Source organism: Hippocampus guttulatus, chromosome 14 (genome assembly GCF_054856545.1).
Source record: "Hippocampus guttulatus isolate MCC_2025c chromosome 14, RoL_Hgut_1.0, whole genome shotgun sequence".
Taxonomy (NCBI): domain Eukaryota; kingdom Metazoa; phylum Chordata; class Actinopteri; order Syngnathiformes; family Syngnathidae; genus Hippocampus; species Hippocampus guttulatus.
The window spans coordinates 10,264,275-10,289,235 of NC_141274.1; the positions used below are offsets into that span (position 1 = coordinate 10,264,275).

At 49.5% G+C, this 24,961-nt stretch overlaps 2 protein-coding genes across 2 annotated transcripts; both read left to right on the forward strand.

Annotated features, from left to right (window-relative positions):
• Window positions 1-14,524: 14,524 nt before the first annotated feature.
• LOC147194972 (protocadherin-8-like) lies at window positions 14,525-18,667 on the forward strand. The gene is made up of 3 exons (XM_086130053.1): window positions 14,525-17,186; window positions 17,266-17,491; window positions 17,813-18,667. Exons 1-3 carry the CDS (start codon window positions 14,745-14,747, stop codon window positions 18,166-18,168), a joined length of 3,024 nt encoding a protein of 1,007 aa, XP_085986179.1. The 5' UTR covers window positions 14,525-14,744; the 3' UTR covers window positions 18,169-18,667.
• Window positions 18,668-19,360: 693 nt separating this feature from the next.
• Window positions 19,361-24,847, forward strand: LOC147194973 (leukocyte cell-derived chemotaxin 1-like). The gene is made up of 7 exons (XM_086129340.1): window positions 19,361-19,623; window positions 19,755-19,895; window positions 20,915-21,055; window positions 21,330-21,443; window positions 22,792-22,942; window positions 23,313-23,419; window positions 24,091-24,847. Exons 1-7 carry the CDS (start codon window positions 19,552-19,554, stop codon window positions 24,310-24,312), a joined length of 948 nt encoding a protein of 315 aa, XP_085985466.1. The 5' UTR covers window positions 19,361-19,551; the 3' UTR covers window positions 24,313-24,847.
• Window positions 24,848-24,961: the final 114 nt, after the last annotated feature.

Sequence of the window (24,961 nt, forward strand, 5' to 3'; positions counted from 1 at the left end):
TATTAAAGCTAATGGGATTGCGGCAGTGATCACGCGTTGCGCAGGAGTCTCATCGACTGGAAATGAGGCGGAGCGAACAAAGTGGAACAGAGACGGATAATGTAGAACGCCGCCGATTGGCGGCGTTTGGGCTCGCGTGGAGCGAGATTGAATTCTGAGCGCGGAAACGTTCGAAAGAGGACGCCACACGAGAGGAGGAGAACAAAGGACGCGAAGGAGGTGCACTTGAAAATTTACTGTTGAGATTTCTTCGCAACAGAGAACTTGACACACGCAAACACAGTCGGCGCCTTCAAGCCACATCACACACATTGCCTGGAGCACAATAAAGCTCATTGGTAGGTGCGGTACGCGCGCAAAAACGAGTCCTCTCCACATCGCTCGTCACTGACGCCGTGTTCAATGTTATTATTTCCAAATGAATATGCACAAGGGCTCTACATTGTATTACAATACGCTATAAATACCCTCCCTGTGTGCTGTATGGCAAACAAAGACAAGTGATACGCTAGCAAGAGTGAAGTCGATAACAGCATATGTTTGCGGCACAGTGAGCATCGGCGGCAATTAAAAATAAAGGATTTGTTTTTCTGTGCGCGCGCGCGTGCGTGTGTGTGTGTGTGTGTGTTCAAACACCCACTGGAACACCCGAGAAAAGCGTGTTGAATCAGTGTTGCTCTGCGCAGCTCATGGGCATTTGGTTAAATTATGGATTTCAGTTCTGTGTCACTCCCTCACGCACAAACGCACGCGCGAGTGAGCGCGCACACCCACAAATACAAAGGCGGCGGATGTGCAAAGTTGTTGCTGTGAGGTATAGACAGAGTGCTGTTTTATCACCGCGACTGCGATGTTAATTAAAATCAGACAAACATTCGCCAAGGAAGTCGCACTCATTTCCATCCCGAGCGAGAGCCGCAAAGTAGGCCACCGTTTGGAGGCGCGCCGCGCCCGAATCCCAGACACTTGAGAAAAGAGTGACAGGCCAGGAGAGGAGAGGACGGGCCAGGAGAAAGCCCCACGCCCACTTGTGTGTCATCCTGACAAGCCACACGGACCGCCAGACCTGCGCCTTGTCATCTCGCACGCCCTGTTGGTCAACTATCAAATTTCCATCTGCTACAAGTCGGCCGCTGAACTGAACCGTTGCTCGTCCTTGCCGTCGTATACTAAGGGTTGAACAACTGAATTCTTATTGCAGTTGACCGTGATGAAAGTCTCGTCAAAGTTGATGAAGCGCTAATTTTTTTTCCCGCACTCTTTTGCGTTCCTTGTAGCACACTTCAGCTGAGCCCACATCCATTGGCCCTCGGCCAAAGCGTATTTTTGTATTTTTGTCACAATTCGTTACGACTGTGACAAAAATAGCAGGAAAATGGCGACATTCTTGTCCTCCAAGTGCATGTATCGAATTCTGACATATCATTTGTTTACCAGTTGAGGATGTCCCCCCGACTATTATTATTGTCATCCGTGTGATCCCGCCAGCTGGTCACATGAGCTTCTTGGCATTTGCTGCCTTTCACTTAAGACACCCACGCATGTACCTACCGCCAGCAAACACGCCTCTGCATCGGGAAGCGCTCATCAGCCCTACGAGTCACACAGAGTCATTCTTTCTAATTTCCCCAAACCTGACCAACAATCTTTTGCCTGCTACGTAGTACGTTTTCGGGGAATTTGCCAGCAAAAGGAAAGCCCAATCTCAAATCCAAGTATTGCTTTGGTGGCATCATGTTGAAGTGAGGGAGGAGCTTCATTTAGCCAGGCCACAGCCCTGCCAAAGAGAAAAGTAGTGCTTTATTGCCATTTGATGGCATGGAGAGGCAATCCAAAGTTCGGCAATTACTCGCCAAGCTTGGCTCGCCACTGCTGGGCTCGGTTCCTCTCCAAAGCAAACTTGAGCACAGCAGTAGGCGCTCACACAAACAAGCTCGACTTTTCGGCGTCAAGCATGCTTCACAATTGCGAGGATGGCCTCTGAGTGTTTTGACACTATCAGAGGGGTCACCAAAATATCAATATAGCAAACACAGTGGGGCCGTTGTTACGTTTCCTGTTCCCTTCAAGTGGCCAAACGTACTGCGTTTGTGCGATTGACATATTTTTTTAAGGATTGGGGGTTTTTTTTGTTTGTTTTGTTTTTGTCTAGATATGGCTATATTAGATATAAACACATGACACGCACGGGGTAGGACTAGATACGTTTTTTACTTCTTCCTACTCCCTTGAACATAATAACTGTGTTGAATGATGACAAATTTCTCTTCCCTTTTTACTATTTTACTTACCTTCCATTCTGTCAAATTATTCCTGTATACGTTTTATGTTCAATAAACAAACGAAACGAAAAACGAAATATGCAAACGGTCAAAGAGGCTAGGTGCTTAGCACGTCGCATGGGCACACTCGACGTCAAACTCTTTCCCCGAAATGAAGTTTTCAAACGTGTTGTTTTTGCGATCTCTCCTACCTCTTTCCTTGGACTGCATCTCCTCCCCGACGGGTTTCAGTTTCTCCCGAACATTCATCTGTCTCGTTAGAAGCGAAAGCTCGACTGGTGAGCCCGTTGCAGCCCGCGGGGGGTTTTGAGGCTACAATAAAACTGCCGCAGCACGAACCCATTCCGCACCGTTTAGCGAGGAAAACTCTCCGATGGCTTTTGTCTCGTTCGGACTAATGGTCCAATGGCGCCGCACGACGCTCCTTTGATGCGTCTGATGTGGTTCATTAAAGAGATGAAAATTTACACCTGCCCCGCAGCATTCCCGTGGGATCCCCCTCGCGTGTGGGAGTGGGGATGTTTGTTGTGTCAAAAGAGCCTCCCGAACATGACATTTCTTCACCAATTCGGGTCGCAGTTAAGCGCCTTTTAACGCAGTTTGCATATGAATGCAAAAGGTGGCAAAAAAGTACAAGAAAAATTCGATCAAAACGATGCTGTCATTCAATCAAACGTAGAGTTATGTCTGGGCAAGGTAGTCCTGATTCGACTCTTGTGTTCAAGTTTTTAAAAAGTACAAATGTAAAAAATAATGTTCAGGCTCGTCAACAAATTGTTATTTTTTTCAGTGAGAGCTGCAAGTCAACATTTTCTCTGATTGAAATGTACTGTTGACCAATGTTAGACCTCAGTAGCCTCATACAGATGTTGAAGTTCTCAAGCTCGGTCTTGGTCTCAAGTAAAAAGGCATTTTTACTCAGTCTTGTCTCAGTTTTGGACAGGGCGGACTCCGAATTTTTGATCAAGACCAGGCCAGCGGTACTGTGATCAGTGAAAAACGCACAATGCAGTTAGGCTTTTTTTTTTCATTCACTTCATTTAGTTTAAGCGTTATGAATGCTTTTTGTTTTGTTTTGTTTGAATATTTTTGCAAACTGACGTCTCTCGTGTGTGTGGTCAAGGCAATTCACTTTAACTAGTATGACTGCATACTTTGGAGAAGTGAAACAACAAATTTGCTTCGATTTGAGACTAGTTTCATTGCACTATTTCAAAAAACAACATACAGTGGCAGAATTTGTTTTTTGTGACAAACATAACCAAAAGAAGATGCTGGTCACTGTTGTTTGTTTTTGGGTAAGATTTTTCTTTCATGTATTGGTCACGTCCTGGTCGCTACGTCCAAAGGTCATGGTCACGAAACTCTCTAGCCTCGATAATGTCTTGCTCTTGCTGTGGTCTTGACTACAACACCCAAATTTACAGTATTTGGACGTGGATACAAGCCGAAATACAAAATGGCAGCGCGCCCTTTTTTTTACACGACGCGTGCACACACCCGCGTGTGAGTTTTAATAGTGCAGCTTTTTGAATCCTGATGTTAATTAGACTTGACTAGACTCGAGTCAAATAAGACAAAAAACATTGAAATTCAGCCCAAAGGGTAAATCGCAGGCTGTGGGCTCACTGCGGGGAGCTGTTCTCCTCCGTTAATAAATGCAAACATTTGTTCCTGATGGCTCGCTTAACCTCTTAATTTATGTATGACCACCAGATCCCCATTCAGGGCAAAGACATCGGTCAAGCAGGCTTTACAGAAAAGGGCGCCACCACTTTCATCCCCTGGCCCCTTTCAGGCAAAAAGCGCAGCCAGAAGTGGCGCTCAAATGAGCCTAATTGTCCCGCGTATTGACCGAGTCGGTTCCGGTGTGTTAGTGATTTTCCGCCGCTTCGCCCTGCCCGAGTTTGCGACATCTGTGGCAGGTCAGAGGTGAGGGCGGGCGCCCCCGAAACCGCGTCCATCTGCCCCAACAAATAGCCGAGCTCATCTCGAGACACCAGGCTGCTTAAACACCTCTAATAGCATGTCGAACATTCTCATTAGGATCCCTAATGAGCCTAAATCGAGAACGAGCCCCACCGCCTTATCAATGATGAAATAGCGCCAGTAATGAATAATAGCGACAGAAATGAAAATAATGACACAGTATGAATTCTCCCATTATCTCAGCCCAGAGCGCCACAGCCTCACTCGCCTTCTTTGTGCAATCAGAAGGATATCAAGTACGATCTGGGACACACACACATAAAAGTCACACTTTGAAGATAGTTTCCTAATCCCCTCTTTTTTTGTCGCACCCACACTCTGAGATGTGTCCATAAAGTTGGTGGGTTTTTTATGAAATTTCAATGCTGCTACCTTCTGGAAATCCCAAGCCTATTTTAAGAATACACTAAATGCTTAATACAACAACACTCTCGGAACATGTTGTATGTACAGAGAATAGATTATAGTTGTGCAGTTGTGCTTATGATCTCATTCCGTGACCATGCTCATAACTCAAAACACACGTAGCTCAAGTCATCCTGACTGAAAATGACATGACTCGATTCGAGCCCTTGAGCTCTTTTTGGTGTGTGCACCTTGACCGCCAGGGGGCAGTATAAAACGGTCATCCAAGCTCCGTAAGCTGCAATATTACTTTTTTTTTGCAGAGGATAAAGAATGCATGCCTGTGAGAATTGTTATATTGTCGGTCTCTCTCTTATAAAACCGTCACACAGGTGCTATTGATTAGCCTGTGAATAGCATCTTTGTATTGTGACTTATCCTTACGCTTTGTTTAAATATACAACCTATTGTTCTTTGTATTGTGTTTAGTTTGACAGTAAATGTCAACTGGGAGTGGCAACAAACTTAAAGCTTTCAATATATATTTAATATCTCACTATGTACCAAACTGCTGCTTTGTTGTGAATTAGGTTGAGGTCACTGCCACCATCTGCTGCTCGTATCTAAAAACATTTCTAGACCGTGCAGATGATAGAACCAACCATATGAGATCATTTCAGGACAAACTAAAGTGTGGCGGGAGTTCATTATTTCTCTCAGCTAAAATAAAATCTAGATTTTGAACGCTCGGCCTCGCCCCCTGGACGTCAGCCTACCACCGTAGTCAGAAAAAAAAGACCCAAACTCTGGCGGAACAAACCATATTTGGCCAACTCTTTGGTTTGTTAGCCCCACCGAGACCCCTGAATATAGAACAGCGATTCCATCTAATGAGGCAGAACTTTTCATGGTTGCCTCTATAGAACTTTGTCAGCTTTCTGTTCTCTGGCAGCAACAAAGCCCCGAATTTTAAAAGTTTCACTCTGTTTTTTTTTTTTAAACTCTCTCGCTCTATTTCTCAGCGACACACAAACTGATGAGGCAAAAGCAGGCTTTTTCCCTTTCCACAACGCTACTACAAGTGCAGAAAACAAAGATGGCAGCGCTCGAGAAATAGGGCGCTTAGATGAGGGGAGCAATCAGGAAGAACGCCACCGCAGGGAAGGCTTTGATGACATGAGGTTGTAGTTTTACAGACTGTGTTGGGCTTTGTGTCGAGGGGCTGTGAGGACTCGTACAGGAGGGGGACTTTCCCTCACGTGAGGTTGCCTTGGAGGAGCTCACAAGCCAAAATATTAGGCACACCAGTGCGGTCGAACAAGACATTGGGAATTCTGACTTCACATCAATGATACTGCTCGCTTTCAGAAAGGTGGGCAGTATGTTTAGCTATAGGATTAAAAAACACACACACACACAAATGTAAACAAACATTCAAGACTGTTTCAAATAAAAACCAGAACGCAGGACGCCGCATGTGGCCATCCATCTTGTAATTTTAGGTAAGCTCACACAAGGCCTCTATTTTTGTCATTGGATATCAAAGCAGAAGAAATAACAATAGCCCCACACCGAATGCATCGAACAAGCTAGAAAGAAGCACAATGCCCATTGTTAGGCAGACAAAACAATTTGTCATACACTGCGGCGAGGACGGGGAAACACGCCACCTTGTTTGTACAAAAGTCTTCCCAGAAACACCGAAAGGCGAGACAGACTCCATCTTTGTATACCCGTTTCTGTTCTGTGGGAGTAATCACTTACTTTCTTTCTATTAAAAACCAAAAAGGATTGTAAATAATGATTCTAAAGTGTGAGCATGATCCATGAGGACTTTGACATACCACATCAGAGGGGGGGGGGGACACATCCGCACTCTCTGGAGGCAGGCGTCCTCATTCCTAAGTGTCGCTCAGAAGCGTATGAAGCGGTTCTCCGCAGCCTCCTCTGGGGGGGGGGGGGGGGGGGGTGAGCCACTGATGCCGCAGATCGTTCCGAGATGCTTTGCCGTCTCGTCACCTTCCCTCTGCGGGCGCGTCGTCTTCTCAGAATCCCCTCGTTAGCCATTTCGTGGCCTGAACGAACAAAGCAGAATGAGCTGCTGCTGAAATATTGATCAAGTCAAGTGAGCAGGGTGATTCTTTTGTTTTGTTTTGTTCAATTCCATTTTTGTGTGGTGCGAGTCATATTTGTTGAACGCAGCCTAGTTCTTCGTCTTCAGTGACTGTTTGTTCCCAAGGGGAATCCGACGCGCTCCCTTGAAAGTCCCGCTGGCACGCACGGCGAAGATGCACAGAGCTCGCAGTGTGTGCTCCGCAGCCTGTTTATGCATGCGAGGGGCCTGCGCGCTTCAGGAGAAAGCAACGCGAGGGTGCCCCCTCCTATTTTGCATTATATTATACCAGGCCCGGGCCGGGACGTTCAAAGAGAATGAGTAAAGGGTTGCATGTGGAGGTTGCGAATCCATAAACGCTGGCTCGAGTGCCGCGAGAGGCAGGAAGCGACCAGCTGGACTTGTGTTACCTGCGCGAGCCTTTTTAGTCACATTAATATGGCGGTGCGCCATGCTCTAAATAGCACTGCGGGGACTGTAAAAGAGCGGGGGGCGGGGGGGAGATATGGGAAAAGGTAAGATGGGAGAGGAGTGTGAAGGCAGATAAGAGAGAGGATTTACAAAGTAAGTGAGAGTGGGATTTCTTCTTCTCAAATAGTTTGGGAAGTATCTCCACCTTGGCAGCCGAGGCGCTCCGCGATTGTCTCATGTGACTCATACACTCTTTAAAGTAGGTTAGTGGGTTATTGTTTAACGTTAAAGCGCTCAATAAGATTCTAACTGTGACTAGAATCATTAAGCAGTAAAGACATCTGCCCCAAAGTTTTTTTTTTTTTTTGGGGGGGTGTACTGATCAGATGCGTCATGAGAAGACATCATTTCTGACGAGTCCGGGTAGCAAAGTATCGGGTCACATGAGGATTTTTATCATTTTTAAAGTCCCCGCTTGCTAAAAATGTTTTAATTTTAATACCGTGACCCGAATTTGTGACCATTCCAAATCTATTTTGCGATGGCTTTTCCCTATTTTGTACTCACGTATGGCCTGGGTTTTCTCAGAAGCCTCTGGCTGTCACGATGCGTGGTGGTGGAGGACCCCGATAAGCAGGCAGGAAGGAGGAGCAAGTTGCACTTGACAAGTTGCATCGATAAAAACACAGAGAAAACTAAATCCTAAACAAACAAAGTCCTAAAAACAAAAAGAATCCAAAGTAGCAAACCAAAACCATGACTGAAGCAAAAAAATATATATATATCAATGACATCAATATCAATAACAAACATGACAGCAACAAACAAACAATGACCCGACACTGAGTGGTCGTGCCAGGAGTCCTTTGAAAACAGACAACTAATGAAACAATGACCAACAGGTGTGCAGCTGCAGGCGGAGCCCTACAGTGCCACCTGTTGGCCACAAACAGAACCATGACACTGGATCACTCCCACAATTGAGGACTGGAACTTGACAAAAGGAATGAATGTGAGTGTAAATGGTTGTCGAGAGTTTCAAGAAAAGCGATGTCAAGCCTTTCGATTAATCTGCAATCCCCCCCCCCCCCCCGCCGTGCGTTTGCTCATGAAATGTCATCTACGTCACGACAACAGAAAAATTTCCAAATTTGCATTGGACGTAACGTATGAAATGTGAAGATCTGATTTCAAAACCGGTTGGCCGCGAAAACCTCAACCGAGCAGTTCCTCTCGTTGCAGGACTTGCGCGTTGGCCAGGAGGAACTTGGGACGATTCTCCTTGACTAAAATGTTTCGGGTCATCAGGTGGGGCCTCGCTGGCGGTGATGCTACACAATCTGAGACTTTAATTCCTCCTGTACTTCGGGTCAGTGGTTTCCAACCTTTCTTTTTGGGGTGGGGTGGGGGGGGGGGCACAGACTGGTTTGCAGAGTTCGAGCTTTGTCTCCTTCCCTGTATGTGTGTGAGTGTGTGTGTGTGTGTGTGTGTGTGCTGAAGTCACTCACCAGTCGCACCTCGTCACCTATTCGTCGGCTTTCCTTCTTGCTCCTCTTGGACGGCACCCGGCAGGCCGATCGTCAACAAATAGCAAGTTTGCTTTTCCAGCCACTTCCTGAATACTTTGTTTGAATTCTCGATTCTAATCCCTCCTGTCTGCATTTTTCATCTCGGGCCAACTTCCTGTCTTCACTCCCCACCAGCCCGCCTTGAACCGCGTCTTCCTGCCAACCTGAACACAGCGCTTGGATTCCCTCCAGCGCCTCTTAAGTTTGGTGTTAATAAACATCTCGTCGTCACCGTAATCTGTTCTTCTCTCTCGTCCCAGCACCCGGGTCCTCGGAGCCGTAACATATCAACACGTAAAGACATATTTAGACAGAAACAAATGAGAACAAATGTTTAAAAATACAACTCATTCAGGTTGGTATTGTCGGAATTTTGTACATTATGCACTCACAATGTAAAATGGAACGCGCGTAAGAGCTGCAGTTGAGGAACTGAATGAACGGGTACCTATTTGAGGTGATATTGTCCTGTCAAATTCTTCTGGTGAACATAGGTCTTCCGTTTTCTTAAATGAGTTCTTTCTGATTTATTTATTTTTTGCGGTCAATTCGTCAAAAGCAAGGACAGTTACCCCTACAGAAAATACGTCCACGGCAGGGCCAACTGCATTTTCTGCAAGAAGGAAAAAGACTGCCCTCTTCCTTAAATGGCGCAGAAAATGAATGATGAATATAATATTGGTCTCAAATACTTCATTAACAGGCAAAATTGCAACATTATTTTGTTCAGAAATGAAAGATTGATCCATTACTTCTTTCTTTCAGCTGCGGACGCAACGGGTGCAATAAACCCAGAATAGTATAGTATCTGTAATGCACATGGGCTGTAATGAATAATAAATCCGGCATGAAATGAAAAGACCCACACACATTCTCACAAATCAAACATTAGACTGACGCAGATCAGCCAAACCACAAATGACTCCCACACCTCTCTTCTAAATGTAATGCCCGCTATTGATTGACTCCTTTGCCCCATCGGTGTGTCGATATGTTTTTTTTTTTAATGTCCACCAAGGAGTGCAAAGGCAAGAATTGGACGCATAACTTCACATGATTGATATCCAAATGTCTGACACCCCCCCCCCCCCCCCCAGCCCTCACCTCCCACCCCCATCTGTTCCTCCAAATACCAAACACAATCTGGCTCCCTGCAACCATCAGATGCAAAAGCACCCACCCACCCACGCATACACTCAACCCCCAAACTATCCCTCATTTACCTAAAAAGTATCATTGCTCTGGTTTATCCTGAAACGAGCATGCTGACTTGGGAAGGGGAAAGTTGGACGGGGGGTGGAAACAGCCCCAAACCAAAGGACAATGGATTCAAAAGCACTGAAAGGGCACAAGGGGAGGCAGGGGGAGGTTGTTTTTTTATTTTTGGGGAGACGCGCCGGGATGAGTCCGTGCCAGCCTTTAAATCACCATCGGAAAGTCATTAGAAAGCTGGCGGGGCCGGGCGGAGACGGCCGCACAGATTGCGCGCTCCCGCGCACAATACCGGCAATGAAGTGGAAGGGAAGAGGGAGTGTCCGCCGACAGATTTCTTTACACAAGTTACAGCAGAGGCCCTAAAGTTTCCCCTCAATCTGCGCATGGGTGTAAAAGGCCGTATTCATGAGGTGTTAACCGTTTTGTTCATCGAGAGGAATGCATTCAAAGTGTTGCGGCCATTGGCGACAGATGGGCTACAAGGTGATGGATGGGAGCAGGAGTTAACCAAGAATCAAAAGGAGAATAAATGTTTGAGTAAACGGGACATTACCAAGATGGCGGCATTCCGGTGCCAATCCATGCCGCCGCTCTATTCACAGCAGGCTTCCGAACGAGCCGTGATGCGTTCATTACGCGTGGATCGCTATGAAAATTGAGGGAGCGTAACGTTATTGCAGACCCTATAAGAAGCAATCCATCTGTTTTTGCAAGTTCTTGTCTCCACATCAGAGTTCAAGTTGAGTTGAAGCTAGGCGGGCTACATCCCGGTTTGGTCACCAGCCAGGCGCAGGGCGCAGCCACTCCTATCGCTTCGTCATACACTAGAATAATCAGTACCATTGTTGGATTTTTTTTTTTTTTTTTAAAGCCTAACGCCTTCCTCTACTTTGGTGCTTGGAACAGCTTAATGTCACATAACGACCGACACCTCGGCCATCAGTAAAATCCTTTAAATATTGAGGCGATCGTTCAAATGATTTTCCCCATACACATAAAAATCATACCTCGAAAATGATTGCCTGAATATTTGCCTTCAGGATTCTCTGGTAAAAAGCAACGTTCATCCTTCCGCCAATCGCAACAAGTCATCTAAGTCCTGAAGGAGCAAAGCAGCCCCAGCCATTATATTGGTATTATGTTTGATAGTTGCTATGATGTTCTGTTTCTGAAATGCTGTTTGATTTAGCTCGGATGTAACGGTGAGTGCATTTTTGCCACCTCTTGATTGTCATTACAAAGACCCTGCGGTCAATTTGGTTGCGTCCCCGCAAATGTTTATGACGTCACGTCCGCAGCCGTTCAACCACAATTGCAGGAAACACACACACGCACACACACCCGGCGCGCACAAACCTCCGATTGATCCGCACACCACTTCATCACGTTTTTCAATTTTCTTAAGAGTTTAAGACCATCGCGGGCGCTTTTGTCCCGCTAAGTGAAGTGTTTTCCTCTCTTTAGAGACTTCTTTCTGTTCAGGTCAGCGACACTTAGTGCCGCATTCACTACTAATCATTTTCATCTCTACTTGAGGATGAGCCCGTTAAAGCCCCGCCATTCACACACAAGCCGTGGAGGGCGGTTCTCCCTGGCGGAGAGGCGATAATTGGATAATTAGTGCCGGGAACCAATTAGGAGTGAGCTGCTTGTGATGGCACGCGAGTTAAGCAAAGGTTAGTCGAAAGTGGGGGTGCATGTGGAGTTGTGATCGATGATTTCACCCTCTCGTAAGCTCATTGCCGTCTCACCCCCCCCCCCCCCCAGCCGTCTCACCCCCCTCCACTCAATCGCTCCTCGCACTGCTTATGCGGTGGACAAAAGAGGCCAAATCGCCCATTTCCATCTCAAAGAGTTAAACCCCCGACAAGAAGCAGGGGTCGACCGAGCAGCCTCGCAGCCCCAAAATACCCTCCAATCACTCGAGCAAATGGGAGCACAATGGTGGCGAAAGGAGAGAGATGAGGAGTGGAGGGGGATTCTCAAAAGATGTATTTATTTATGTTAAAGAAATGCTAATACATCCCCGTGAAGAATGGATGGGATTTGGAGACTCTTTTCTAATTCTACTATTGTGCAACTCGCGTGCAGATGGGCCAGAGCGACACGGCCATCACGTGACTGGGCTTTCTTTCCAAGATGGGTGTCCTTCAAATGACTGCCCATCCCCCCCCCCCCATCCCTTTTTTTCTTTTTGCCTCTTCTTTTTTTTTTTTAGGGATGCACATGCACCCGCACATGCACAAAGTATAATCCCCGATGCAACATGGTGCTAATTTGCATCTGATTGCTCCTTGGCTCTCTGCTGAGTGTGAGAGTTGGAATGCGCGGGCTTCCATGTGCGCCACCTTGCATACAAAAAGAAGTGAGAGGAAGCATGTGAAATGCTAAACTGATGTGAGAGCAACGCGGTGGGACTCGTCAAACTCTTGAGAAAAACTGTCAGTCTACCCTGGTGACTCGTAACCATTTTTAAAAAAATGTTGATGGTCTGGTTTTGTCCAAGTTTCACTTACAATAAAGAGTACCGAGCAAGATCGAATGTCTTGTTTTTTTTTTTAAACAGCCTTTGACAGCAGTTATTTTCACGCTAAAAAGGCAAACAGAACGGGAGCCTTGAATGCGGAAGCTCCTCGGGTCACTGAGCGGGCAGCGCGGCAAAAGGAGTCACACTCCTTTACTGCTTTTCAATCGGCAGAAACGGCCAACATATTCCCGCAATGTAACGGGCGGATGGATGGATGCACGGCTCGAGGAGCCGACGATGAGAAGAAAGGAGCGTCAGCGCAGAGCGCCGATGCGCATGTGGAATTTGGAGTCGTGGCTTGGAATTGAAGCGGATCAGGTGGGACGGGAGAGGTGAGCCAATCTCTTCGCCAATGGACGCTATACAGCTTCGCGGTTGCTTTCAAAACGTAGCTTGGAGCAGACGTGTGCACATTTCAGCACGACGTCTCTGATCCACTGGTGAAAGGACACTTTGATCCTCTCCCCTTTTATCGAAAACTTCTTCAAACAACAAAGTGTATGCAGGGAATTTCTCCATTGCGAGACTAATAAAGGTTTTCATTTCTTATCTTAACGACGGTCTGAGACTTAAGCGCATGTGTCGTGTATAGAAAGTGTTGCAGGTGTGGAAGACCACGTGAGACGATGTCCATTCAGGTGTCTCCTATTTGACTTTCTGTGGCAGATGGGTTCTTTATAGAACACGCCAAGTGATATTAACTTCTACCGCGGGGCAAGTGTTGCTCCCGCATAAGAGGGTTTGTGCGCGTGAGATGGGAGGAGGGAGAGAAGCGGAGGAGGAGGTGGAGGGCGAGGAAAGGGGGGGGAATGGACGGAGAGAATGAGAAAATCTCCTAAAGAGCCGTGACGGGGCCCCATGCGCTCTCTAAATATATTTTAATAGGTGGGAGCCTCGCGTCCAGAGCAATTCATCTGCCATCTCGCTGTAATGAAAGGAGTCGTGTCTGAGGCTGTGGGGACGGAGGGGAAGGGGGGGGGGGGACAAAGGTTGCATGTGGCTTTGCCTCATTATGCCGCTGTTAGGCGAAGGTCTGCGTGGAGGCAACGGGGCTTAGGGTCCCCGCAGACCGGCTCAGGGGCCACAATGGCGAAGTGGACGGCTGCAAAGGGAGCCCCCGCCGTGCCATTCTAGCTCGACTACTAACGAGGGCTTCATGCGCCTTTGATATAATCTCACTATTGAAATCTCCGCGTTGACGGCCAAATCCCATTTGTAACGCGTTTGCGGAAGCCTGTGGCCGTGCGCGCGCATGTGTGCTCCCACAAAACGTGTTCCTGCAGGCGAGGCCAAGTCCAGTCACATTTTACAGGGGCTTTAATTAAAAAAAAAAATCCACTCTGGCAGGCGAGCTATCTCGTGATCTGATCTTAAATTAGAACCAGATCAACGTTTAAGTACCTGTTCTTTTTTTTTTTTTTTGCTTGCTTGCTTCAGAATGGAGCTGATAGGCAAACAATTACTGGATTACAACACACCGGGGTGCGGTGGTGGCTGGCGGATAATAGACGGCGCGGCGAGCGCATTTATGGAATTTATTAATGGGAATAAAAGGAGCAATAAAAGGATGATAGCGCCAACACTTACAGCACATTCCCACGGATATCTGTTTTTGCGTAAAAAGCACCCATCGAGAATGCATTTTGGACGACGCGCCGACTTATCTTCCGACTTCAGAAGGGGTGCCACTGCCCGCTTGGAGACACGTGCGCGGGACGCAACAATGTCAAAACATAAATCTACGGATGGACGGCATCCTCCTGATTCAAATGTTTTGTCCTCTAGCTCGGGGGACACCGCAGCCTCTCTGCAACCCCCCCAGACTCATTTAACAAGACAAGCGACGGAAACTATAGCGCACACTAAATCACGTCGCGAATTGAGCCCACGTAGCGGATGCCAAGCTTTTCGACGGTCGAGGAATCTCTTATAGGGTTTAGAGGTCTTTCAGGAGTTACCCCTCCCCCTCTCCCTCCCCCCCTCCATTCCCCTCCTCCCTTTCGTCGCCCGGATTGGCCACAGTGAGGCTTCATTTGCATGCCTGTCTGTATAAACCCATTTGCAGAGACTGCGGCTCGCTTTGCGCTGAGAGCTGCACGCCTACGGTGGAGAGAGAGAGGAGCGCATCCAGTACGCACAGACACACGGGACATTTATTACTCTGATTTGAAGTGGGAAGGTGTATTACGGGGCTTTTTTTTTTTTGGCAGGGGGGGTCAATTTTCAAGACTAATTGGACCCAGAGATATTGCCGACTTTGGGTTTTGGTGCAAAAAAAAACAACAACAAGAAAAATGAGGGAAACAAGGTGGCTGTTGTTGTTGGTCTCTTTGACAAGCCTGGCAGCCGTCGCAAAGGCAAAGACGGTGAAGTACCAGACCTTCGAGGAAGACGCCCCGGGCACGGTGATCGGTAACTTGGCCAAGGACATCTCCGCCTCGGCGTATTCTTCCGCGGGCTCCCGCTCCAGTTTCCGGATGATGAAACAGTTCAACTCCTCTTTGGTCCGTCTGAGGGAGAGCGACGGGCAGCTGAGCATCGGCGAGAGGATGGACAGGGAGCGCATCTGCAAACGCGCCCTGCAGTGCCTCATCTCTTTCGACGTGGTAAGTTTCTCCAAGGAGCAGTTCAAGCTCATTCACGTGGAGCTGGAGGTCAAGGACATCAACGACAACTCCCCGGCGTTCCCTCGCAAGGAGTCCACCGCCGACATCTCGGAAAACACCGCCGTGGGGACGCGCATCCCGCTGGACTTTGCCGTGGACGAGGACGTCGGGGCCAACTACATTCAAAGCTACCAGATCTCGGTGAACAGCCACTTTTCCATCGACGTGCTGAGCAGGGCCGATGGGGTTAAATATGCGGAGCTGGTGCTCATGAAAGAGCTGGACCGGGAGACTCAGGCGTCTTACGGGCTGGAATTGGTCGCGATGGACGGCGGCAACCCGCCCCGCTCGGGAAGCACGCGCGTCAACATCAAGGTGAAAGACTATAACGACAACAGCCCCGTTTTTGACCGCAACAGTTTCTCCGTGGACTTGCCGGAAGATTCCCCGGTGGGCACCCTGCTCTTGGACCTGAATGCCGAGGACCCGGACGAAGGGCCGAACGGCGAGGTGGTGTACGGCTTCGGGAACCAGGTGCCCTTCGAGATCCGCCAACTCTTCAAAGTGGACAGAAAAAGCGGCCGGCTCACCCTGGAGAGCCCCGTCGACTTCGAGAGCAAGAACACGTACGAGTTTGACGTCCGGGCCACCGACTTGGGTCCGAACCCAAGCCCGGCCACGTGCAAAATTGTCGTTCAGGTGCAAGACGTCAACGACAACGCGCCGGAGATCTCCATCACGCCCATGACGTCCATCACGGCGGGCATCGCCTACATCACCGAGGCGGCGGCCAGGGAGAGTTTCGTGGCCCTGGTCAGTACCTCGGACAAAGATTCCGGAGCCAACGGCCAAGTGCACTGCACCCTCTACGGACACGATCACTTCAGACTGCAGCAGGCGTACCAAGACAGCTTCATGATCGTCAGCACCGGCCCGTTGGACCGGGAGAAAATCCCCGAGTATAACCTGACGGTGGTGGCCGAGGACTTGGGCTCCCCTCCCTTCAGAACCGTCACTCAGTACACCATCCGGCTCACGGACGAGAACGACAACGCGCCGGTGTTCAGCAAGCCCGCGTATGAGGTGGCGCTGGCGGAGAACAACGCGCCCGGCGCGTACGTCACCACGGTGGCGGCGCGGGACCCGGACTTGGGGCCGAACGGCAAGGTCACCTACAAACTGGCGGACGCCTACTTCATGGGCTCCCCCATTTCCACGTTCGTGTCGCTGGACCCCGCCAGCGGCTCTCTCTACGCGCTGCGGAGCTTCAACTATGAGGTGATGAAGCAACTGGAGCTGCGAATCACAGCCAGCGACGGCGCCTCCCCGCCCCTCTCCGCAAGCGCCAACGTTTTCCTGCGGGTCCTGGACCAGAACGACAACGCGCCGGCCATCACCCACCCGGCGCTCACCAACGGCTCGGCCGAGGTCCTCCTGCCCCGGGACGCGCCGAGCGGCTACGTGGTCGCGCGGGTGGAGGCGCGGGATGCGGACGAGGGCGTCAATTCCGAGCTTTCCTTCCGGCTGGCCGCCGGCGAAGCCTCCGTGTTTTCCGTCAACAAAGTCACGGGGGACGTGTACCTGAAGCGGGCGCTGAGCCGCGACGCGGACGACGCCTTGAGCGCGACGGTGACGGTGAGCGACAACGGCAGGCCGGCGCTCACCTCCACCGCCACGCTGCGCTTCCTCATCATCGCCGGCTCCCCGCCGAGCGACCGCGCCGTGCACCGGGCGGGCGGCGGCGGGGGCGTCGCGTCCGCGCAGTGGGACCTGTCGGTGGTCCTCATCGTCGTCTTGGCGGGGAGCTGCAGCCTCCTGCTGCTGGCCATCATCCTCATCGCCACCACCTGCAACCGCCACCGAGGGGACAAGAGCGGAGAGGACGAGGGCGACTCTTACGGAGAGGAAGGCGCACCGGAGCGGGGCGGGAACCGCGTGGCGGCGAACCCGCTTCTGCCCGCGCCTCATCCCCACGCGGCGGCGGAGGCGACGGGCTTTGAGGGACACTCGTACGGCGGCCGGGCGCACGCCGGGGGCGGCGACGCGTGCTCGGCCTCGGAGGACGGCGGCGAGGTCCCCTGCGTTTACGACTCGGACACAAACGGCAAACCGAGAGGGAATAAACTTGAGGTGAGTGCGCCTTTTGCGACTCGAGCGTCGGTCGATCACCGTCGGCCAAACTCAACTTTCCCGTCAATTTCTTTTGCAGGGATATTCAACGCTGCCCGGCTACGGGAACGGCAAGGAGGCCGTGAGGCCGATCACCATCTGGAAGGGCAACTCTTACACCACCATCTCGGCCAGGGATCCCGCCTTCAGTGGCAAAGACAGCGGCAAGGGGGACAGCGACTTCAACGACAGCGACAGCGATGTGAGCGGAGACACCGGCTTGAAGAAAGACGGCGCATCGGTCCCCCCGATGGGCGGCCCAAACGGTAAGCGACAGAGGGAAAAGGTTCAAGGTTCCCCTTTCGTGGTCTCCCCTCGGAATCTGTCTCAGCTGCGCAACGTCAACGCAAACGTCAGCGTCGCATCGAAACACGCGACATTCGCTCGACGCGGCTCATCGACCCCGATGGCCGTTCGCATTCATGAGCGTAATTAAGCAAAGAATGAATTCTCCACAGTTAATTTTCACGGCTACACCCCCCCCCCCCCCACATTTTGTGCTTCATTCACTTTTGTCTGACTTCATCATCACAATTTGCGTGAGAATCTAACTCCCCCTAATCTTTTTTTTTTGTTTGTTCCTGTAGCATTGTGGGCTTGCACCAGCGAGTGTAAGGTTCTGGGTCATTCGGATCGCTGTTGGAGCCCCTCAGCGGCGAGAGCCAATGCGGCCCCCTCCCCCGCCCCGACCGTCTCCTCCTTCGGCAGCCACTCCAAGATGGCCTCTTTGCCTCGGGACCCCCAGCGCAGGGACAACTACTACCAAGCGCACATCCCCAAAACGGTGGGCCTGCAGAGCGTGTATGAGAAGGTGCTGGACAGGGAGTACGACTATGTCATGATCACGCCCACGAGGCCCGTGAGGGTCCAGGAGGTCTGCAGTGATGTCACTATCCCCGTGTACGCGCCCAGTCCCACGCGCTGTAACAACGACGATGCCTGAAAAGACTGCACTGCACACGTGTCGCTCTCACAGGAATATATTTGATCCCAAAATACTTAATTTATGTTTCCCTGACAATGAGAGGTGTAAAAAGATAGTTGTGGGCTTCTACCCTAATGTTTGTGCATCTTTGCTTCATGTGGGGGATGGTGTGTGTGGGGGGGGGGGGGGGGTCCAATTCAATCACTTTCAGATTGACTTCTTTGATTGACATGAATTGTATGATATGCAAGTTTTGTACAGGCAGAGATTCTATTTTTGATAAATGCCATACTTAAGTGGACCCGTGTAAATACAGATCTTGAAGCATGCTTCTATTTAAACTCTACGACTTCTGTTTGGCTGGAGGGCTCCAACATCGGAATCAAATGAACAATCACGTATGAAATGGTCTGAATGTAACATGACGTATTTGTACAGATTTTGTATGACCACAACGTTGTGACAGAAAATAAACTTTGAAATACTGCACTAAAAAAAAAAAAAAGCGTTTTGTTTTCAGTAACACCGTGAGGAGTTACACACCAAGGCCGATAGATGTCGCCATTATTTCCATATGAGACCTTGCACCACACTGAAGGTCATTTAAATCATTTCAAACATCTAAAAGTACGTTGGCTCTAAGAAATCAATGTCACGTCAATAAGGACCAAAACACGTGATTGATTTGCCATTTTCAATCACCTCATAAATTGAATTGACCCACACACTTCTAAAGCTCTGAAATTGGATGCAAATGGGGCGTGGTGACCCGGTCCATTCGCGAAGGAACATATACGCATCAGGGATGCTATTTAATATTCCTCACTGGATGAATAAAGTCTCTCTCTCTCTTTCTCTCTCTCTCTCTCCCTCCATCCAGCTTTGGCCGCAATGAAGAGGAGCAGTTGAATGCAAGACAATGAGCATTTGCAAAAAAAGTTGGCTTCTGCCTCAACAATTTGTCATCATTAAGTGCAAGTCTACTGCAAGTCTCAGGTCGCAACCTTCCGGTTTTGAGCAAGCGAATGCAAAAAAAAAAAAAGCCAACTCGCTACATTTCAGGCAATTAGTCAAGTTCGGACTTGGGTAAAGTATGAATCAAGTCATCTACTCTTTTTCTCTCTGTGCCTCTTTCTCTGGTTTTCAAATGAGGGAGTTGTTCATAAATGTGGACTTCACATGTCAGGCAAATTTGGTATAAGCCGATGTTGAAGTGGGTCCTGACGGGGGGAGTAACAGCGCGCGTCGTGCGCAACGAGAGCCAGAGAGCGCGCGTCTTCTTCATTAAAGGAAGGGTGGCCGCACGCTACCTCCTCCCCCTCAGAGAGAGAGAGAGAGAGAGAGAGAGAGAGAGAGTCGCCGAGCAAGTGTCACGGGGATCCTCAGGTGTTTGCTCCAGTCATGGCCGGGAACTCTGAGAAAGTACCGATCGCCTCGGCGGGACCGGAGGACCTGCAGCAGTTCATGCCTCCGGTACGAATCGACCCTTTCAGGCGAAATGTTTCAGCATGGGAGGCATTGACTTGTGTGTAAAACCTGCCATCGTGAACACGCTTTCAAATGCTTCGATGTTTTTCTCTCATTTTTTTTTTTTTTTTTCGCAGGCGTACTCCACCGTGGCCGTGAAACCCGCAGCGACCGGGCGCGTCCTAAAGGCCGGTATCGCGGTGCTTGTTGCCGGAGCCCTGTTGCTACTCCTGGGGGCCGTCGGAGCCTTCTACTTCTGGAACAACACTGAAAAACACGTAAGGCTGCCGTTGCCGTGACTTCAAGCGCGTCCGACGATGAGGCTCTTAAACGGGGCATCAAGTCTGTTTTGCGAGACAATTTCATTTGGTTGCAGCGGCAGTAGAGCGACTTTAATTTTGAAAACGTTCCAAGGCACACGCGGCAAGATTGACTTCCATAAAAATGGCACAAATGTAGCCTTTTTAATTGGACACAAGCTGCATGATTTTTTTTTTGGGGGGGGGGGCTCCAAACTGGAGTCTGTTTTTATATTTTTTGTAGCGTACGAAAACACATGGATCTAAGTCAAACAAGACATGTTTCACGACTGAGTGCATGAATGGGGCCCTTGTTTATATGTGGAGGATCCTGGAAGGATGGGGTGGGTGAGGGGTGGGGGATTCCTCTGGTCCGGTTGATGCTCCAGGGGCGAGAGGTGTGTGAGAGGAGAGGGGGAAGCTTGTTTTTCTGGTGGCTCGGGTATTTACAATGAAGGCCTATATAATGTTTGTAAGAAAAAAAAAAAGATTGACGAGGTGATACATTCGGATGACTGACTCCTGCTGACCTGAACTGAAACGTTGAAAAAAATCCTTGTCTCTGGGGTTGCGATTTTATATTTTCCCCCATTTTACTGGGGCGGGGGGGGGGGGGGGGGGGGTGTCTAAATCAATTCAGCTAACCTGTGGGAGAGGAGGACACAAGTGGATCCCGTGGCGGGCCTAGCTTAAATGCTTTGCATTTTGAAGTAGTTCGAGCAAGATTGTTCACATTCTATCAACAAGCAAACGTTAGCCCCTCCCTCTATCTTGAGATCTTCGAACGAAAAATCATTGAAGACCCTTTATAATTTCTCCGCAAGGGTGTGCAAATCCCCTGTACAAATAACGATTTACATGTGATGCCAGTAGAAAACCATTTCGTTTGGGGGAGTGGGGAAGTTGCCCCCCACCCCCCGGCCCCGGAATGCGAGAGGGAAGGCTGAAAGTGGGAGTGTCTCACATACCTTCCGTGCCGGTCCGTGTTTTGTGTGCAGGTGTACAATGTCCACTACAGCATGAGCATCAATGGCAAAGTGGAGGAAGGCACGATGGAGATCGACACGGAGAACAACATGGAAAAGTTCAGCACGGGCAGCGGGACGGACGAGGCCGTGGAGGTCCACGATTTTGAGATTGTGAGTGAGCAAACACCTCCGGGAGCCTGTGTGGAAAGAACAGCACAAAGTTCTCGGAATATGACTCTCAAACACGCACTGATTTTCAACATCACCAACTCAATAACACATCTACAATTTTTTTGGGGGTGGGGGTGGTCTTTCAGTCTCTCGAGGTATGCAAAAAAATAAATGTCTCCAATTATCATTCATCTTGGACATACGCAGTGTAGTTGTACTCATCAAGACCGAACAGGGAGGAGTCGAAGAATACCTTTTTTCCGTCTCTCTCCAGGGTATCACAGGGATCCGGTTTTCAGGGGGCGAGAAGTGCTTCATCAAGACCCAGGTGAAGGCCCGCCTGCCTGATGTGGAAGGCCTCGATAGGGACTCGATGACCTTTGACCTGGTGGGTTGGGTCTCCTTGCAGAGCCTTCCGAGTTGTGCCTTCTCTTTAGTTCGAAGACGAAACTTCACACAGATTTTAGAAGAACATTTTGCCCTCGTTTTGTCTGGTGGGGAACAATGTGGAGCAAACAAATCATCCGACGATATGACTACGGGTTATTTCTGCCACTTATTTGCATGCAGTTGCACCGGAGTGAAATTTAATTCCTACCAGGGCCTGGGGGGTGGGGGGGGTTTAAAGAAAAAATTGAAAGTGCAAGTGAATCACAGCCCTGAAAACTTAAAAGAGCAACATTCGAGTCGCCATCAATAATCGGGTCCCATTGTGTCAATTGCAGGCCTTCTCACTTGAACTCGCATCATTTTTCAGTGACCAAAGGCGTTGAATCAAAGCAAGGCCAAAAACGTTATGATTTTCTCTCGCACCCAATGGTCATATCTGTCATCAGTGAACCTCTTTGAATTTGAGACCGAATTGCCGCGGCCCACGTTGACAGATTGATGCGATAAATTTACGGATGATAAAATGGGCCAGATGAATCTCATCCAATGACCATGACAACTGTTCACTGTCCAAAGACCACCGAAAGTTCCTTTGCTTGCAAATCTTCCGTCCTCGATGTTTACCACTCGAACAAAGCGTTTGCGGATTGTGCAGTTAACAAAGGTCTACATTCAGAATTTTGCATGCACGCACCCACACACACACGTGCGCGCGTCACCGTGATTGTTCGACTGAAGCTGTCTGATAATTAAAAACATTTAATTCCCCATAAGCTTCGCATCCACATAAATCCACATCACCAGAATTGCCTTCATAAACACACACACACACAAGGCTGTTCTTGCCGTTCTCTGCGTCATAAACGATCATTTGTTTCGCATTTGTGCTTTTTGTGCCCGATTGTGTTACCGTCTCCCTTTTGCCTTCGCGTCCAGTGTTGTGTGTCAACAGGGAGATGTTCTAATGGTTGCTGCAGGCTTGTCATTTACTATAATTTAGAGTGATGGCATCGTGCACGTGGGTTTGACGCGCACACAAAAACACACAAAGCCGGGCAAGCGAGAATGGGTCATATAAACTCTTATTAGTTGTTGCAGTGGAGAAGGAGCCCTGCCTTTTATCCCCCCCAGCAAGTCAGTTGACAAAACCTCATTCGTTGATCAATCCGTTCAATCTTTTCCCACCCTGCAGATGGGTTGATAAGTTCTGACATCACGCAGTCAGCAAAACGTAGCGCAACGCTTGAGCTCCGGGGGTCCCTCACTTGATTTGTTACGGCTCCGAAGGCCGAGAATGCTCATCATTCGGCGGCCGAAGGCTCATTTCTTCTTTGTGCTTCTCAAAGGAGGACGAGGTGATGCCGGCCAAGTTTGAGGATGACCTCGTCTGGGTAGCGGCCGGGGCGCCGCTCGCGGACTCGGCTTTCCTCAGTGATAAGATTAAGGATTTGTGTGGAGATCTGCCCATCTTCTGGCTCCGTCCCACCTACTCGACCAGTAAGCAATCACACAGCTCGGTTAGCGTGAAAGCGTGGATGAACGCATTGATCCACTGCTGCGCCGGTGCCGACCACCGGTGCGCGAGCGCATGCGGGAAGTCATCCAATTTCACTTGCGCGGTCCATTTCAAATGTCATTTTCATTTTTTTCGTCATGTCACTGGCCGCTGAAAAAAGGATGGTGGGCCGCATATGGCCCGCGGGCCATAGTTTGGACGCCTCAGTTGATGGCCTTTGAGGGTGTTAAGTGTTGAAATATCCAACTTTTCTTGTTCACGTGACTTCAAAACGCTGCCAAAAGTTTGCAATCCGACGGCATCCTGCAGCGGCGTCGCCTTGTGCTCTCGAAAATGTGTGATGTCGTGCAGGCGGACAAAGGAAGACGAGGGCCGCCCCCCGCCACCGCCGTCAGGCACCCACGGATGAGGAGGAAGAAGACGTGGAGGCAGAGTTCAACCCGGAGAACCCCTATCAGGTGAGTCACACGCACAAAGGTGCAAAGTCTCCCCCGCTTGCCTCGCCACAAGTGTCCGCTCGGATCTGGCGTTCCCCCGAGGAGGCTTTGTGGGAGGAGCTTCTCGCAGCAGCAGATGCCGAGGTCACGGTGCGGGGCGGCGGAATGTCACTGCAAATCTGAGCGAGTCCGTTTGTTTCCTTATGCGAGGGGCTCTTTCGGACAACTTTCCTTTCAGCGCCGAGGCTCGATGAATAATTCCACACACACCCCCGCCCCCCCCATCCTCTGGCCTGTTTGCCCTGCCGAGCTCACACCAACTGCATACATACACGTGGTCACCCCCTTGCCCTTCCTTGCTCCATACCCTACCTTTGTCCCTTCGACGCACGGCTCCCTCGCTTTTTTCTTAATCCTCTTTCTTACCCACCCGACTAACGCCCCCCCCCTCCTTTCAAACTGGAGGGGGCGTGGGGTCAACAGAAAGCAGTTTGAAGCTTACGTGTTAAAAAAAGTAAATATTTCGCAACATGAGAAGGAGATAGAGGCTGAATGACTAGAATGGAGGATGCTTATGACGAATAAAAAAGTGGAGAAAAAAAAGAAACGTCTTCTGGTTTATAGTTTTGCTCAGTATACAAATATCGACCTCGGCATGCACACACTAACCTCAGTCCTCTGCCTCCTCTCAGAGAAACTTAGAGGGGGAGGATACCATGAACATCGACCCCAGGTTGGACCACGAGGGAGTTTGCTGCCGAGAGTGCCGTCGCAGTTACACGCACTGCCAGAGGATCTGCGAGCCGCTGGGGGGCTACCACCCGTGGCCGTACCATTACAGAGGCTGCCGAGTGGCCTGTCGGGTCATCATGCCTTGCAACTGGTGGGTGGCGCGTATTCTGGGCATTGTGTAAAAGCCCCCATGGCCGGCGCGGGAGGCTGTTGGGCTCGTTTTTTGGAAAGAGGAGGGAAACAACCGACAAAATCAAATTAAGAGGCGTGTCTTCCGAATTTTCATATACCGTAGGTAGCATTTGCTCTGAGCACGTATATGGGCCTAAGTGGACAGACTTAGGGTGCAAATATTCCCTTTGCGAGGTGAAACATTTGGAAAGTCCGCATCTATTGTCTCACGGATCGAGTCCAACTAATATCGTACTCTGTCACTTCTTTAGCTGTAGTATAAGCCGATATTTATGATTGTCATCTGGCCCTTCTTCCCTTTCTGTTGAATGTAAATAAATGTAAATGGTGCAACACTCCACTGCCAGCAGTCAGCATCTATGATTGAATTTCTAATCAAATGTATGAGAAATAGTTCTCACCTGCATGCCCCCCCCCACCTTTCTGCACAAGCAAAATACTGGACCCTTCATCCAAATGTATTTTTAGCTGTATCAGGGCGGCGGTTTCAAAGTGCAATATCACAGAATAAACATTTGGGGTGTTTAAGAATTGCCTTATTGTTATTTCATGACATCTACTGGTCTCGTGAGAGGGAAAGTCGGGGGACGTCCCCTGGCTGCTCTTTGACATGATCGGCACATTTGGGTTTTGCGACAC